This window comes from Poecile atricapillus, chromosome Z (genome assembly GCF_030490865.1).
Source record: "Poecile atricapillus isolate bPoeAtr1 chromosome Z, bPoeAtr1.hap1, whole genome shotgun sequence".
In the NCBI taxonomy this organism is placed as follows: domain Eukaryota; kingdom Metazoa; phylum Chordata; class Aves; order Passeriformes; family Paridae; genus Poecile; species Poecile atricapillus.
Window position 1 is genome coordinate 60,299,651 of NC_081289.1, and position 18,291 is coordinate 60,317,941.

The 18,291-nt window shown below is 33.9% G+C and overlaps 1 protein-coding gene across 1 annotated transcript in view; it reads right to left on the reverse strand.

The window, feature by feature from the left end:
• The window catches only part of LOC131573045 (TBC1 domain family member 22A-like), a 141,757-nt gene that overhangs the window by 25,043 nt on the left and 98,423 nt on the right, over positions 1–18,291 (reverse strand). Inside the window, exon 12 of the mRNA XM_058826621.1 lies at positions 7,123–7,218. Coding sequence (XP_058682604.1) covers positions 7,123–7,218 — 96 coding nt within the window. The remainder of the gene's footprint in view (positions 1–7,122; positions 7,219–18,291) is intronic.

Below are 18,291 nucleotides of genomic sequence, written 5' to 3' on the forward strand. Positions count from 1 at the left end.
AAGAAAAATGGTGAAATGCAATTTTTCAAATGGCAGGAACATTAATGGAAGAAAATACAGACTATTCAGGACTATAAATTACTTCATCCATTTTGGTATTTTTCTTTTTTTTAAATAGTAAGCAAATGTGAAAGTATTACAAACTGACACTTGTATGTAATGAGTCAAAACACACCTCCAAACTGTTCTGGTGAGAGACATAAGTTCTTAAGACCTTTGGTCTTCAAGAATGCTCCCTATCTACTTTCAAGAAAAAGTAGCTGGCCATCACCTCAAAACAATTCTCTGTCCTCTTACATCTTACACATTTCCTCTAGAAAGAGCCGCTGCAGCTTTTACGGCTCTCAACTTTTTTTATGCAACTCATTTCCTTTCAGACACTCTCAAGTGGTGTGCTAGGGAAGAAGGCACTTGTTACTGTCTCCCAGTACCTTGATTTTCAGATTTGTTAAACTCCTGAGAAATAAATGACTTCGTAAAAGCCACGTGCCTTGGAATTACACTTAAAACAGGTGAGGGTAAAAATGAAAAACCTCAACACTCATAACAAAGAGTAAAACTAAAATATTTATAAAATATTAAGATCTTAAATAATTTTAAATATTTATTCTACTTATATCAATATCAAAAACTGAAGATCCTTGTCCTGTTTCTTATCAGCAAGGTTTCATTTCTCCACTTTTCATTCTGCATTCCAAACAAAATTTCTACAGATACAGTATGTTGGCCGTGTGGAACTAGTCTCCTTCATCAGGGATTTTGAAAATTTCTATCAGTTTTTGAACAACCTATTTCAGTACAAAGAAAAAAAAAAAAACATAACCAAAAAGTCCTGGACAGACTTCCCAATATAAGTCATGGCTACAGGTGTTCTGATTAGGTGATTATGGCTGATTAGGTGTTCAAGGACTACTGTTCCTCCTCAAGTGCTTTGGAGAGAGTAGGGCTTAGTCTCACTGCTGTGATTTATCTGATAATATTAGACTAGATCACATCACAGAATAACATCTGAGTTTCACTAGCAAATCCATATATCTAAGCTACTTGTAATTCAAAATCATTGTACTATAGCTAGTAATTTTACTATGTGCCACTGTTCCAAACATCTTGAGGAGGAGGAAGGACTTCTGGGAGAGAGCTAGATGGAAGGAGGCAACAGAAATGGGCAGATTTCAGAATTCAGATATTAAAAATTTTATCTGTATTACTGAAAGTGTATTAATTATTATTTTTAACGTAAGAAAAATAAGCCTACAATATAATCTAAAGAAAACAGAAAGCCATAAAGAAAGAGATAAGTAAGGGTAGTGTTACAATTTTTATTTCCTTTTCCATGCTTCTTAAGCCATTTTTAGAGTACCATATAAGCTGGTCAGAATCTTCCAGTAGCTTTCCTGACAGAGGGCAAGTTCTCCTCCTAGTACTGGACAAGCACCAGTATTAAAAGAAGGATGACCTACAGTCTATCTGTTATATTTCAGTGCAATATTAAAAACTTTCAATAATAATTTCTGTGGGATAAAACCTGTACTTCTAGGACTGTATGTTAAAACATCTTTGCACTGTTGTCTTTAATTTACAATACATTCACATATGGAGACCAAGTCAAAATATTCATGACAATCAAAATATGCAAAAGCTTTTGACAAAGTTGAGTAGGATTGATAACAGAGCAGTTAAACTACTACCACTCACATAATTCTCTGTTCATTAAGCCCTGCATGCAAAAATAAAGTCAGCAATTTTATTATTGCAAATTGGCTCTTCTGAACATAAATGATTCAAGAGTGTTGAATCCCAGCTGTCTGCTACCAGTACTCAGAGATTAAGAAGTGATCTCACGTTAGGTTGCCAGCTATGACTTTCAAAGCCTAAAACAGCAGAGCTTCCAGTTTCTTGAAATACATGACAATATTTGGAACATCTTCCAAAAGTGCTCTCAGCAGGGAATAAAATCACAGCAGTGTTAGCAGTCAGGCTCTTTACAGTTAGAAAGACTTCCATTGTCACAGTTCTTAATTCTTTACAGGTTTTGGTACATCCACAGAAAAGACCCTATTAGTTTCCATACACAGAAGAATGAGGGCACAGGGTGCACAACCACAAAATCATCTAATCATAGAGCTTAGAGAAAAGGAGGGCAAGCATTCCACTGTTCAAAAAACTAATCCTTTCAGAAACATAAATTTTTAATTTTTTCTTTAATTGAAAAACATTTATTTTTACTGCAGGAGCAATGGAAACTTATTTTTTAGCACAGTATATACCACGAAGCTAAATTAAAATAGATTTATTAGTTACACCTCATATAATATGAAGTAAGCACTCCTATACTTTCAGGCAGAAAAAGTAAAATTTGAAAAACTTACATCATAAACTCTGTAAAGATCACAAAAGATGAATGAAATCTTTTTATTCTTTAATATTACTGTGGTTGAGTGTAGAAAGACAGTATGAAATTATATCTCTGATATCTGACATGTTTCTATAGTAGGTCACTTGTAGGAAAGATATTAATACCAAACTTTTTAAACTAAAGCTCATTACTTATATAGACAGCAGAAATGAAATGAAATTAATTTCTTCTAAGCATCTTGTTATTCAGCATTTATCTAAATTTTAATAAGACATACAATTGTGCATGCATTCATTTTGGTAAACAAGTCAATAAAACTTACTTCCTATATATGAAATAATTAAATAATAATTACTTAAAACATTATATAAATAAGAATAAAGCACAGTCACTATCCTGAATATTTTATGGCTCAAGTATAAAGCAAAAGACAATAAATTCACAGGAAAGTAAAAAGAAGCAACACAAAACTCATCAATGTGCCTGTAAGTGCTACTAACAGGCTCAAGCCAACCTGTCAAATCTATTCTGGGCATAGCAAAAAACCAGAACTTAATGTGACTTAGAGCAAAGTAGCTGAATATCTGCATTAGGTGTTCCATTTAAGTGAGGTGGCAAAGTGGGAGATAGCACCGCAGCTCTCTCGCGAGTGCCAGTGGGTGATGAAGCCGTCATCACGGGCTGATAGACCGGCGTCATCATCTGAGATGCCATGGAAGGTGTCAGTATTAGTCCATTAAAGGCCTCAAAAGAGAAAGTGTCTAAGCTTTCCTTGGTGCTCTAAAAGAAAAGGAGCTAAGGGAGATGCAGAGCAAGAAACAAGAAAAAATGATGGACTAAAAAATTATCTTCACAGCTTCTTTGCAGTCTGGGTGAATATAATTGCAGCAAAAATGCATTTGTCAAAGACAAAGAAAAGGACAATGCAGTAATAAAGATGTGAGTTTGTGACAGCATGGGTGAAAATGTCTTTTAGACAGACAGAAAAGCCTATATCTTAAAATTATGAATAAGAAAAGATCTGCAAGACAGGTTCCTTACTACAACTACTGAATATATTTTTGTAGCTCAGCTATGTCAACAAAATGATAACTTCCTTAAGGGAAAAATCTAACAGATAAGCCAGTATGAATTCAACTGTTACTAAATTAATTATAATTACCATTAGCTTATATTCAGTTCAACAGTTGAATCTAGCCCCTGAAGCCTTGTATCTGTAAAAATCTTTCAGCTATCTTGTACATTCCAACAGTAAACTCAGTAGCCATATCTTCTATTAATTTCAAATGTGTTCAAAATCATACATGAATATTTTATCATTTAACAGCATCAGCTATCTACACCTCTCAAGAATTCAGGAGAATTTTGGAATTATGGCTGTAGTTAGGAAAATGAATAACAGCAAGTAAAAGTCTGATACATGCTGATGAGTAGGAAGGTTTTATTATTTGCACATTTAATTACTTAAGCCTAGATAGTAGAAGCTAAATTAATTTCATATTTTGTATTCAAAATGCATGCTTTATCACATTAAAAAAATAATTTCATTTATATTATGCTTCCAGCTTTTTATTTTTTGTTTGGGTTTTTTTTTGTTGTTTTTTTTTTGTCTGACACTAGTATGGAACCAGTAAATTAACATAGAATATTCATATCATCAACAGAAACGTCAGAAACCAAGAATGACCTGTTTGAGTCTATAAAACATCACAATGGTTTCAAGGGAAAATCTAAGGCAGGATTAAAATTTCTGCCATTTACTGCCTAGCCATTGTGTTCCCTGCTCCCCCACATGTGAAGCATAAACTGCTAATCTGAACAATGAATAGACTAACAGAGATATCCCAACTACCTCTCTGTACCTGGATTGGTGGGGCCCCCTATCTAGATCAAGAGGACTCTCTAGAAGTGAGAACCAAGAGAGAATAACAAGCCTTAATGAAACCTAAAAAAAAAATCACTCTTTTCCATAATCTTAATCTTTGTATTATACATGGGCATGAAATATTTGAAACATCACCCTGAAAACATGTCAGTTTAATTTCACTGCTATCAAAAGGTGAGTTGAGGGAATTTGAAAATTGCTGAATGTAATAATTTTTGTCCTCATTACATAGCATTGCATCACACAGCTCATTGCATTAAATAGCAAATTTCAAAATGGGATTATAGCTTACTAGAAAGATTACTGAATAAATAGGACAAAATGTAAGCAGCTTTAAACTCCTAGGAAAATAAAACCATCTGATATTTTGTACTTAACAAAATAAATGGCAGTGAGAGCAATAACTTGTTCAATTGATTAAAAAGAAGACAACTATCATAATGACTTTTCATCTTACAATGAAAAAATTATTTCATTATGCTATTTGAAACATGAAAAATAACTCTACAGATATAAACCAAATACCAAGCAATTTTCAGGTTGTATCACTCTATAGTATGAGTCCAGCTTAACGTATTTAATTTCAAAGTTTATTCCTCTGCTACATGACAATACACAATAAAAAGTTCCCAAAACTACAATCACACACATTGTGTGTCTGTAATAAGGAAATATTGAGGGATGAACATTTGGTATCTAAGTCAATTAATCTGTTCATATCAGGAAGAATAAATATAATACTTTTACCGACTGCTCGGTTGTAGATATACTTAAAAGACTGAAAACAAGTACCTTAAGAGCAAAGACTATTTTCTGTCATCATCCTGTCTGAAACATTACTGATGTATACTTCATCAAATAATAAGAATAAAAGTGTTGCATAACCAATTCCTTCAAAATTGGTCTTTCACTCAAAATCTTTTCGGTGTCTCTTCTGGCACAGTGCCACACAGGAAGTTCTTGAGAAATTATTTCAACTTAAAATTCCTATGAGGTCTGTATTTCTACTGAAAGAGGTCAAACAGACATGTGAAAGAAGAGCAGGAGTTTTCACAGCTAGTAGAAAAGAACAAGGCCCTCTGACTGTTAGGAGAGACTTCCCTTATTGCTTTCATATGCAGAAAAACAAATACAATACACGCTATTTGCAAGAGAAATTACTCAATGCATGTGATTCTTGATACAGTTTAAGGAACAAAAAACTTCTGTACAAAATGTACTATAGCTATGACTTCTCAATAATGTGAATTCAATGCAATCAGAGTACTCCAAACAGCATATACTGAACTTCCCAATTTTCCAATGTAGTTTAAGTGCTTATTACTTCAACGACTAGGCAATGATCTACAGCTATTACTAACAAAGCAGAAGAATAATGGATATTATTCTTGCCTGTGGGACAGAAGTATCATTTAGAGAATTGATAACACTTTAGTTTAGCCATTTTAAAAGGTCATGTTACACAATAAAGAAGGCCAAGGCTTTTAGTGATAACATATGATGGTGATAAAACCAGCACAGATCTACAGATCCTCAAAATTACCAATTGCATTTCTATGCTGTAAGCAATCTAAAGCAGTGTGATAAATGCATTCCAATGTATTCCTGATTTTTGTACTTTATATTCTAGTTTACAGTTTACATGGCCTATAAAGAAATTAAACCATACAGAAATACCTTAATTATTAAATAAGTAAACAAATCCGAATGTGTGTAAGTAGAACAAAACCAGTCTTCATAGTATTATACCATGGTGTTACTTACTTGAAGCATAGTTGAAATGGATTTGGTAGAGAGAGGAAAATTATGCTCTTTGATGCAGGAAATCCACATGGAAAATTTAATAGGGAGGATTACCAGTGAACAATTGTAATTGAGAGGTATGGATACCAACATTAGAGATGATTTTGACAAAGTACCATAAATTGAGAAAATCTGACAGTGTTAGCAGGTAGTAGAAATTAAAGCTGTTATGTTGTGCCCTTAGGGATTTATTCATTTCAAAGACAGGCAATGACAGCTCTGAATAAATCCTTTCATGAAGATAAAATAGATTGAAATGATACACAAATTTGCACAATGGTTCATTTGTAGAGGGCCACAGAGTTCAGTCAGCTGGAGAGAAAATAAGCTGGTAATGGGCCATTTCTCCGGGGTAGGCAATGGTGGGGGCTTTGCAGCACAGGCTATTCACATTCAGCCTTCAAACAAGACTTTAAAGCCTTTTAGGCATTCAGTGTGTATCACAGGGTAAAATTCAATATAAATATTTCTATGAAAGTGAACTGTCACCAGTTCACAAAAATGATTGGACTTCTATGGATGTATGCAAATGATTTCCTAATCTACCATATTCAAATCTTCTTACAAACAACTTCCTGACATGCTTTTTGCTGGAAGGTTGTGAAACATAGGGGCCTGAAGTCCTTTTACCTCCTAATGAAAATCAGGCTCTTTATTTTAAAAGCCTGCTTGTCCAGCTTTTTTAAAAGAATGAACGTGACCTTGTTAGAGAATGTTATATTATACAGATGAGAAATTACAAATAAATACTTCAGTGATGCATTTAAGATTAAAAAAATCCAGTTACCTTTTCAGAAAATCTCTGTGAAATACCAAGATAACAGCATCTCCAGAAATCATCTTCTCAAAGTCTGCCTCAGTTAAAACAACTTTTTTTTTCCAGTGTGGACAAAGAAAACATCTTCTACTGCTTATAGTCCACCAATTCAGGTCTAACAGTTTTGGAGAAACTCTAACCAACAGTAAGGTATCGTCAGCCTTGCTGCTCCTATTTTATATAAATTCATCCCCAAGTAATGTTAGGAAGGTAAATCTAAGAAATGCCACCCTGTGCTTGAAAAATATTCTCTTCACTTACTTGAAAATCTTTCTCCTCCAGGATCTCTTTCCTCCACCTGACAAGGAAGGCAGCACAGACGTACAAGTGGAAGTGAGAAAAACCCTCTGGTTCAGACTAGAAAAAATAAAAATAGATCATCCTTTCAATACACAAATAAAATACTTTTGATCTCCATATGCCTCAACTGTATTTTTATGACATTTACCTCTAACTACAAATGCCAGCTTCATCTGTCTCTCTTTGTATCACAAACATGCTTGCATTAAATCTATGCCAAACCTATTCATTGCTATTATCTGTAACGGGGACAGAGGTGAGGCAGTTTCCATTTCTCATATTTAAATTCATTCTTTACTGATGTGTTTTCCATTTCTGGTGTTATCCATTAGCTTATATCTGGTATGAAATACTGTACTGTCCAGCTCAACACTGCTGTGTGAACATGTTTCATCTCCATTATTAAGTCACCTCTGCTACCAGCAGTAGCTTTTGAAGTATAAATTTTGATATAGGAAATTAATAAGCATTGTAAAAATAAAAGTATCTTGTATTATATTGAACTGAATTAGATGTTTTTACCATAGGAAGAAAAACTACACATAAGATGAAACTTTTACAGCTCAGTTTTGTATTCAGATCTGTAGCTTTCTGTTCTGGTTCAGGTCAGCAGATTCCATCACTTTATAAAACTCCCCTAGAAATTAGTATTTTAAAATTTCACATAAGAGTTTAGAAAATTTTGTGATGAGGTCTTTAAAAGACATCAGTAAGTTTTTTCATATTATCAAATTAATATTGTATTTTAATTTCTACACCACTAAGAACCAAAAAAAAAAATTCATATTAAATTATCAATGTTATGACTGTGAACTAATGTTATGTAAAACCTCATCAAAATAAAATTTGGAAATAATAATTACAAAATTAAACTATATAATCTTGAAAATTGAGGTATATTTAAATGATGATATCTATATAATTTACAAGATCTAATTACAGTGCTTTAAAAAATAGCAAATTTTTTTCATATTCTCTGCTGGTCATTTCAAAACTGAAGCTTATTCTTTAGGAAAATAGAGTGTTCTTCTCAAGTATAGTGAACTGATACAACTCCTTACATAAAGCATAACATGATAAAATACCTATTTTATTGCTATTTAACATAGAACAACATGGTATTTAAAATTCATGCAACAAATAAACTTCCCAGCTATAACAAGTGATGAAGGGAAAATATTCTCCTACTACGACTTTTCCTTCTCCTCTGTTCTTGACTGATAAAAGAGGACGGTGTGCTACAAGAGGTTTGTAAAACACCTTGTTAACAGCTACAGAAACTACAGACCATCTGGTCCACCAAATCAGAAAGGTGCCAGAAAAGACATAATGCCAATTATTTGCAGCGAAGCTTTTAACTTTAAAAGTGTACTTGGAACTGAAAATAAGAATTAGCTCATTCTGGAAATACTTTTAAGGAATTGCAGAAAAATTATCTGGACATGTATAAGAACCTGTACTTTGTCTTGTGATTTTTTCTAGGTTTTTATCAGCAATAAAAGTTTGTTCAAAATGAAGCTCTTTTAAATGAAGCAAAATAGGTTTAAAAGTGCAATTCATTAGAGAAAATCCCCTATAGATTTAAAAATTCATCATGCTTCAGAGTGAAGTCCAGGTACAAAGTATTTCCAATGGATAGTTTTAGACAGTTTTAGAAATTGAGTAAAACAGCTAATGCATAATTGCCTTTTCTAACACCTGATACCTATTATACTTTTCCATTTGCAGCTTTTGAAGTTGAAAACAGTTTGATCTCTAAATGTACAGAAATGCAGACTACCAGCTAAAAGCTATTTAAAATCAAGTATAAACAATGACCTTGATTTAAATATTTTAGAAAAAAATCTCAAGGCAGATGTACAACCTTCCATAAGACTTATTCTGAACATACTACAGACAACTCTGAGCACATTATCCAAGAACCATCTGTCACTCTCAATAAAAATCATTTAGATTGTTAACATCACAAATATCTCATTGCCCTGAAAATTCTGCATCTCCTCTGTAGCTGAAATGAAAAACGTTCTTTGGATTGCACTCCCCAAACTTCTTGATTTAGACAACCACCAAACGAATGCAAATTCTGTTGTATGACAAGACTGATTATTGTCTTGTCAAGGATTAGTCTAAGCAGCCTTCCACCCTGGATAATTCAACATTTAGGGAGCGTAATGCCTCATGCTGTTATATTTGTTTTTATATAGAATACAAAGTTATTGTTTAAATACTCAGAGTAATTAAAGATATGAAACCTCATCAGGGTTAGGTATTAAACCACATTTCACACTCGAGTAATAGCTCAGACACAAGGACTTCTAAATGCTCAATAATTATAAAATAATTATATATAAATAATATATATTTATATATATAATATTTATATATTAAAAAAATAAAAAATAAAGCAACCTTAAGCAGCTCCATTTCTACCACATTATGAAGAGCAGATAGTTTAGGTGAAAAGAAACTTAAATATTTTTTGCAAAAGTATCCAAACAATCTGTGGCAGAAACAGAAGCCAACACACTAACATCATGAAAAGTGGAATATGTTTGGTGGCTGCTCCTCCAAGTTCTGCATTTTTGATGAGCCAGGAGCCTTGACTTCCTAGGCACAGATCAATTCACTGATAAAACAGACTCAAGAGTTCCAGTCTGAGAAGAAACACAGCAAGAACACACCAGAGAGGTCCATCACAGTAACTAGCCTCTCACCAGGAATGACCAACAGTAGATGGAGTATATTGCACTCCTATACTCAGATGACTGAGTATAGGAGTGCAAGATATAGCAGTACCTCCCCAGAATACTCCAAGTTTCCAAGGTTTCATGCCTAGAGATATCCTAAGAGAAGCTGCAGAATAAATCCATTTAATAGGAGTTAATGGATTTGTCTTAACTTCCTAAATCTTTTTGCAAGCATAAGCTTTTTGGTAAAGTCCTAGAACAAAGAATTCAAAAACATGAGCGCATGCCATTTGGCATGTCAGGTTTAAACTTGCTAGTTTCATTTACAGTTCAGAGATTTGCAGTGAAAGAGTAGGAATCACTTCCTGTTCACTTTCTTCAATCCATTCATATTTCCTTCTCTTTTGCAGACAAGCTGTTTTGCTTATTCCATAGTTATTCATGTACCAGTTCCACCACCTTTGCCCAGCCTTCTTAGGCATCCTTTCCTGTAGTTTTCTCATTCTGAAATAAGGTCTGAACTGTATGTAGCATGTAAGTGGTGGAAGGAATATAACTCTCATAGTGCTCATAATGCTATTTTGTTCTTATTACCTTTCCCAGTAATTCCTAACCTTTGGGGTTAGGACTGCTACTGAGCTTGACTGTAGGACACTCCCTTGAAGCCCATAGTTATACCAGTAAAGCTAGGATTGGTCCAAACACACAATGTCACATTATACCTGTCCACACCAAATTTCACTAGTTATTTATGCCAGGCTGTTAACAGAAACATGAAGTCCGTTGTTGTCCAGCTCTCACATTTACTACCCTCAGTAACATGGTGTTGTCACAACTTTGCTGTCTCAGTTGCTCCTGTATCCCCTTTTTATCTCTTCAGCAGAAAGAGTTTAAGCCTCATGACAAATTGCAAAAGAAGTGCATGTTATTTCCTTTAAGTTTGAAACTTGCTTGCTTGCTCTTAACATTTGTTATCTATCTTTCAGGCAGTTATTATTCATACAAGGGCATTTCTTTGAATTCCACAGCTGGTTTCCTTCTTTAATAACCTTTAGTGAAGAACCCTCTTCAGTGTTTTCAATATTCTTCATCAACTTGGTACATGTGTTCACTGGTTCTTAAGCTTTGTGAGGTGTGATTTCTCCCTACAAAAATCATGTCAATACTTTCTTAAAATAGCATATTTAGTCATGGTGAAAGAACATTACAATCAAGTTTAGAGAATTGAAGTCACCTTAATCTTGTCATTCTAAAAGATACGGGAACACTTTGCAGACTGCAAATATTTTTATTGTACATAGCAGCCTACCAGCTCATGTGGGATCATAACCTTCTCCGCTTGTCAGTTTTCCAGTCAATTATATGATGAAATTTAAATTATTTGAAAAGTGCTAAAAATTTTATTCATTTTACGTGTTAAAGAGTTTTTTACAGTTAGATGCAAAAATACCTATGAACAACACTTTTGCTGAGTTTGCACATTTTGGATTGTCTTGTATCGTTGTTTTTGCTCACTAGGACTATTCCCAAGAGGATGATCCTAAAAGCAGTAAGTGACCAGGAGCACTTGTCTAAGCTGAATCCAATCTCACCATAAAAAATCAACAAAGTTGGATCTTTTATGCTTTAAAAAACCAAAACAAACAAAAATAAAGCATAACCTATAGGTAAGGCCTACAAGCAGCTGTTTCTAATGCATCCATCAATTAACACGAAAATTTACGGGCAGGTTTGATCTTTGTATAAAAAAAATCCGATTCAAACATATTTCATAATGTTTCAAAATCTTTAATGGAAAGTAACATTTACAGGTCATAACATCAAGCTACAAATACCTGCCGCAGCCAAAAACTAGGCAAGCTCAACCCTTAGAATTCACTAAATCCCTCATAAAAGAGCTATTTAAAAAAAAAAAAATACAAGAACCGTGTTCACATTCCCTGTTTCTGCTAGGCATGTTTTAAAAAATTACTTATCATACAATCTTCCATTAGATTTGGAAAATTTATGCTGAAAATGAGGTGAAGATCACTTTTCACAACAATTTAGTCATTGGCCTCTCTGATCTAATCAACAACAACTTGGCAACAATTCCTAAAATATGACTTGTGATATAAACCTATGCTGTGAAAACCCAGCCACAAAGAACACAAACCACTGCTGGATTTTTTTTGGATCAATACCTTGCCCTGTTGGAATGCTCCATATGGCATGCAAAATTCATGTTAAGACTGTGAATCAATGTCAAATATAAATGGATGCTAGTGATAATTACTATTTACCCAATTTAACCACTCTTCAACTAATAATTTCATTTTATGAAGCATCTTTCATATAAATTTCCACATGACCTTGTATTTTCAGAATGGAGTTTTAATTACTGCCCTCTTCACTTGCTAACATGCTCAATTCAAATAGATTAAAAAAATAACTAACAAAGTGTGCATTTGACTTTTTTGTCCTAGCTTTTCCAGAATAAACTGTGGTGGAAAACAAAAATCAATGTTTCTCATTTGGTTCTTTTAAAGAATTCACCATGAAGTTTTTAAAGATTTCAGTCGTAACTAGGATGTCAAGTGGATTCTCACTCAATGAAACGCTTTCACATCCAACACTGAACTGAACTGTCATCCAATTTTTCCTCCTCTTGTATGATGGTTTATTACCTTTGCACACAGGAGTGTTGCTAGATTTTAGCAAAGGAATGGAACTTCTTAGGCGACTCCCTTAAAGCTCCTTCTTGCTGAATTTGGTATTGACAGAAGAAAGTGGAGTAAAGCAGTTTTCATGCAAAATGCCTTGGATACAAATGCAAGATGCTGAACTCTACACATGGAGAACACTTATTTCTAACATTATTTTGGAAAGAACCTAGATCGACACAGAAGCATTATGGATAGTGAGACTATCAGAAAACATAATTTCTCTCATCTCCCATGTTAATAAGCCTCTTGTTATTTGTAGTGAAGAGTGACCATGAGTTGCTCTTTGTACTTGCTGGAGAAACTATTACTTAATCTACTGCTTTGTATTTCTACAACTTGAAAAGGTAAACAACTTCCATTTTTCCTAGTAGTTATAATACATAGAACATAGCAAAACAGGGATGTGGCAATGTGAGCATGAATTCTGCCAGCGATAGATCAATCACTGTGATCTTAGATAACAATAATGAGGGCTATACATAAAACCTCAATCTAATATACATATTTGTGGGCCCTCTAGTAGGAACAAAAAATTACTTTGCAAATTGTTTGGCAATGAGAACAGGAACCAGCAGCAAGAACTAATGAAACTATTCCAGGTTGGTTTCAGTGCATTAACAACTAGAAGCCACATAACATTATCAGCACACATTAATAACAATAGATAATTTACACTGTTTAGGTTTTAGAAAGCAGTTGATTACTTACAGCTGTATTTTCTTTGTTCACCATAGCTGATGTATTAAAAACAAACTATTTAGGTTAGAGCCATTAATATGGTTCCTAATTATCTTACCAAACCATGACACAGTGTAATGACTCAAAGTAGCGAATCTCTGTGTAATTAACACTGAACACCACTAAGTCATTTACTTCCTCCAACAGCATGAAATACAAGCATGCAATTCATTCTGTATCTCGTGTATATAAAGGTGAAGCATATACTTCCCTACACACCTTAGTCCTGAGTATTTTCCTCAAAAAAGGCTTAGGCAGACAGGTCACACAAGCTGTAGGAGTGTGTGAGAAGACAACACTACCAACTGCCTTTTCAAAAACTTCCACATGCTTGAAAAGCCTAACTCTCCATCTATTTCCCAGAAAATTCACTTTGTATTTTTAATTTGCTGAGATTACTCCACCTGAACTTAAAATCTTGCAGGTGTGAAGTTAGGGAAGTATTGAGTTGTTATGGAAAGTCTGAGGAGCAATAAGGATAAACCCAGAACTAGCTAGCTGCCTCCCAGCACAGATGAAGTTGCAGAAAAACTTTCCTAAAAGCTGCAAGCTATTTCTTTTTCAATAGCTTATATGGCAGATTTGACTAAAAACACCCAGCCAAATATTTTCAAATATGCACATTTGGGATACCAAAATTTCAACTTCATCTTTGTTTCACCACTCAATGACAGAAAGAATATGCATTGCAAAAACTTCTTATATTTTAAGCTAGGCTGAAAACTGACCTTCAATTATTCAGACATGACTGTCCAGCTAGAAAGAAATTTATTTTGAAGTTTCCTTCTAATTAAAACCCCATTCATTCTATCTGAAATTTAATTTGTACTTAAACACTCAAATTCTGTCTTAAGACATGACTTGACACCAATTAGCTGGCCAAAATGTGGTGGGAAAAAAAGCAAAGTTTGTCACACTAAAATCAACACTGCTTTTAGTCACAGAATTCCATTTAAAAGTATGATTTAACTTAAAAATCCAGATCATTAGTAAATATGTGCTGAAACTGATTTAATTCTGAAGTACTTTGCTGCAAAGCAAAATATCTTTACATAAATGTCAACCTACTTCAAGCAAACTACTGATTTGATATAGGGACAAGCACAATTGATTAAAAAAGAATATGGCAATTTTTCCACCTGTGAGAACTTCAGCACATCACGTGAACCAAAACCAGACCACACTTCCTTACTAAGCTGCTTTCAAAAGGAAAATGAGAACAAATAAGCAGTATGACTAATATTTACTAAAATAATTCCCTATTTCACCTTCTGAATTTCAAAATTATTTACCTCATGTATCATTTTAATTATTTTTACAGTTCATTCCCAGACAACCTCGATACTGGGAAATTAATTAATGGGCACAATAGAAGAACTGTCAGCATTGTTTAAATATAATCTCTGCACTAGCCTCATTTACATGTATCCCTTTATTCCAAACAGTGGTATTGCTGAATTTTTGTATTAAATTGTTAGTTCATTAAAAAGAGCACAATGATATCCTTTTCTGCAGATATTCACGGGTTATCAAATCTACTGAAATACATGCTTGAGACAATCACTAGAGTTTTTAGTCCATGGATTTCAAAGACACTGGAATAGTTGTATAATAGTTGCATCATTGCTTAATTAATTTGCTTTAGCTTTATCATATTATTAGCTTTCATAAAAGTTATCAAATTAATACTTCAAGGCAGACCAACAGAAAGTAAGCAGTAAGTACTAGTCTACCAAAAAAGTTTTTTCACAACCAAAAAAAGTAGTGAGAATACCTCTACACATATTCCTATACACATATATACCTCTACAGCATATTTATACTGAAAAACTAAAGCAAAATCTAAGTAACAGTACTAAAAAATAATGGTTGCTTATTTCAGCTTCTCATCAAATGATAAGAAAGTGTTTGCTGACACACTACCATCTTGTAATTCAAAAAGATCCACTCATAAAGTATGTTTTAGGCTACATGTATCACTTCCATATAGCAAGGTTCTCGTGTGCTTTTCTGGACAAAGTTGGTAGTTGGATTACAATGAACTCCTAAATAAAATATTATAGGTCATTTGAGAAAAGCATGTGAAATAATCCAACAAAGATAATTTTGAATTCTTGTTCAGATAAGTAAATAAAAACTCTACAATCCCCAGATTCCTACTTCTGTAAATCGGGGGATAATTGCATCAATGTAATGCAAAAGTTTTGTGAAGATTTCTTATTAGATTGACATTTATACCAGAACCTTGCCTGTTCTAGGAAAAAACTGTTTTCTTCTTAATAATAAGAACAAATAAATTTTCAAGCAAACTACTTCCAAACCTTTTTCTTTCTCTCAAGAAACACATCGTAAGTGCTAAGAATGAACAAATATGTCACATATTTAGTCATATGTTTTCTAATAGGTGCACTTATGACTAAGATGATAAGTAGAAATACCAAAACAATATTTAGTTATAAGCATGAGATTTTACCTTCCTTCCCTGTTTTCCAAGCTAACAAGTTTAGGCAAGTCATAAGACAGAGTCAAGAACATCATCCAACTTTCCAGCACAACCATTATCAAGATGCACATCACTGGCTGCTTCCCCTTCTCCCATCATTAAAGCACATTAAACCACATTCTACAAAACAAGAAACAAGCATCAAAATCCTTCATTCCTGATCACAATTATTCCTGTTACAGGGTAAGAAATAGCTGGGACTGGTATTTTCCCCCATTTGCTGTCCTGCAAAAATCTTATTCATGAAAATAATTCTGTTTCATTGCAGAGTAACACAATCTACATCAGTCTCTATTTAGGAATGGCAATTGGCCTGAATGTTCAATCTTGCTTCATGTTGATGACTTCATTATCCAAAGCTTTTTGTGACCATATGACTGCTTACAACATTCCTTGGTTTGCATGCTTCACATTTCATTCAATGTCTATTAAAACAAACTAATAATGCCACCGAAACTAAAGCAGGCATTTGCTGAATGCAGCAATGTCTTGTCTGATTAAAGAAAAGAAAAAGCGCAACATCTGAAAACATTACTCAGCTGCTCTTCAGCTACATCCAGCACAGAGGCTCTATAGTCGTGATTGTACTAAACTGCAGGTTTATAAAAGGGCTTTTATGTCAAAAGCAACTGAAAAGCCAACACCATAACTCATTCCAAGTATCTGAAAATTGCTAGTCACTCAATATCACAGCTGGAAATGTTAATAATGCACAAATTTTAATTAAATTCATTAAATACTTGATAGCTATCACCAGGAGCTTGATCTTGTTGGGATGAATAAGACTAGCTGCTTCTTTTGTTAAAACAAAAGACTCACCAAGCTAATCCAAAAACTACTCTTGAGACCACTTCTATTCCCATCTACCAACTGCTTAGCACATTAAGTGATGATCAGGTGCAGCCTTGCTGAACTCTGATCAGAATGAGAGGCTACATCTACTAAATATGACTGCCTTTATTAGATTTAGCAAAAATATTTCCTGTGAATAACACTACAGTTCTGAAGATGCTAAATTACTCCAAAAATGCTACAGCCTGCTCAGAATTTAAATATCTTTCAGGACACTGAAAAATATTTTTTTCATAATCATTAAAAGAGCTGAATCAAGTAAGATCTTTGATTCAAACCTTCTTGAGATGCTGACAATCAACTACAGAATAATCAAGATAAAGTCTGCTTTAATAATAAGTCGTCACACCAGACCACTGATCGAAGAGAGCAGCATAAAGCACTCATGTGGGAATGCCAGCACCTGTAGAGTTGTTGCAATCTACTTTATCAAGGTTCTCTGGAGGTTATCTCTGATGCTACTGTTCTTATAGCTGAGAAATGAAACTCCTACGTTGATCCTGAATACCTCTGAGCAATTATGAGATTATTACAACTAGCAGCCACTTCATTAGAAAAGCTCCTACAAGAATATCCAGTAGCAGTGTGCAAGAAAAGCAAGGCAAATTTTAAGGTAATACCACCTACTTGAAACTTTATTAATTCCAATATTACCAATAATGCATTGGGTTTTTTTCTAGGAAACCTTACTCCATCACAAATACAGCACAAGGGCTTAAAAAGCTCTTGCTCTTCAACAGCTTTTCCCATCCTGACAGCCTGAGGTAATCTCCACGGCTTCATGTTTTTCCTGTTTGACATGACATCACCAGACTGTAAAGTTTCTCAAATCTCTTACTGCTGTCAATAAACATGACTTGTTGTTCTCTTTCCATCAGCTTTTGTGAGCAACACTCCACTAATCCATGCTGACATTTAAAGGACTGAGTCTTCAGTTAGCAGGAGCTTGAGACACTTCCAGCAGATGACAAAGCAAACAAGAGTGCCCTAATCACTACCCCTACCCTTGAGCAGGTCAAAATAGGAGGACAGCTTTGATCCAAAGAAAAGATTTCTGGCTGACTTCTTTGACCAAACACTGAATCTTCAGATAAAATGCACAGCATAACATCTAGTTTAGCACTTCTGCAAATTCCTTTATCAAAACCTATTGACCAAACACTTTAAGAGGACAATACTAGCCCCACTAAAACAACCTGGATACTGCATCAGATTCCCAAGCACGTCTCCAAATTTTCAGAAGCATTTTACTTACTTATTTTATTTAAGACTTTAAAAGACTACATAGTGAAGTTATAAATTACTCTTCTTGGATTTATTTTCTACTATTTTAAAAGAAAGAAATACATAGAATTTTCTTTAAATCTCTCTTATTAAGCTGTAATAGGTGACAAAAAAACAATCCCAAAAAATTATGTTGCCAGGCTTCAAGATGAATTTTATCAACAATGTGAATGTGAAGAAACAAATATGCTTCACAGTAGCAACTCAGTCTCTAGAATATTAAAACAGAAACCAAACAAAATATTAGCTACCCAAGGTGTGAACTAAAATATTTACTTATTGAAGGATGTAGCATCAAAATGTACTTGTTAACTGTATCTGTCCTTCAGCTTTACAATTCAACTGATTTTTCCCATATGAT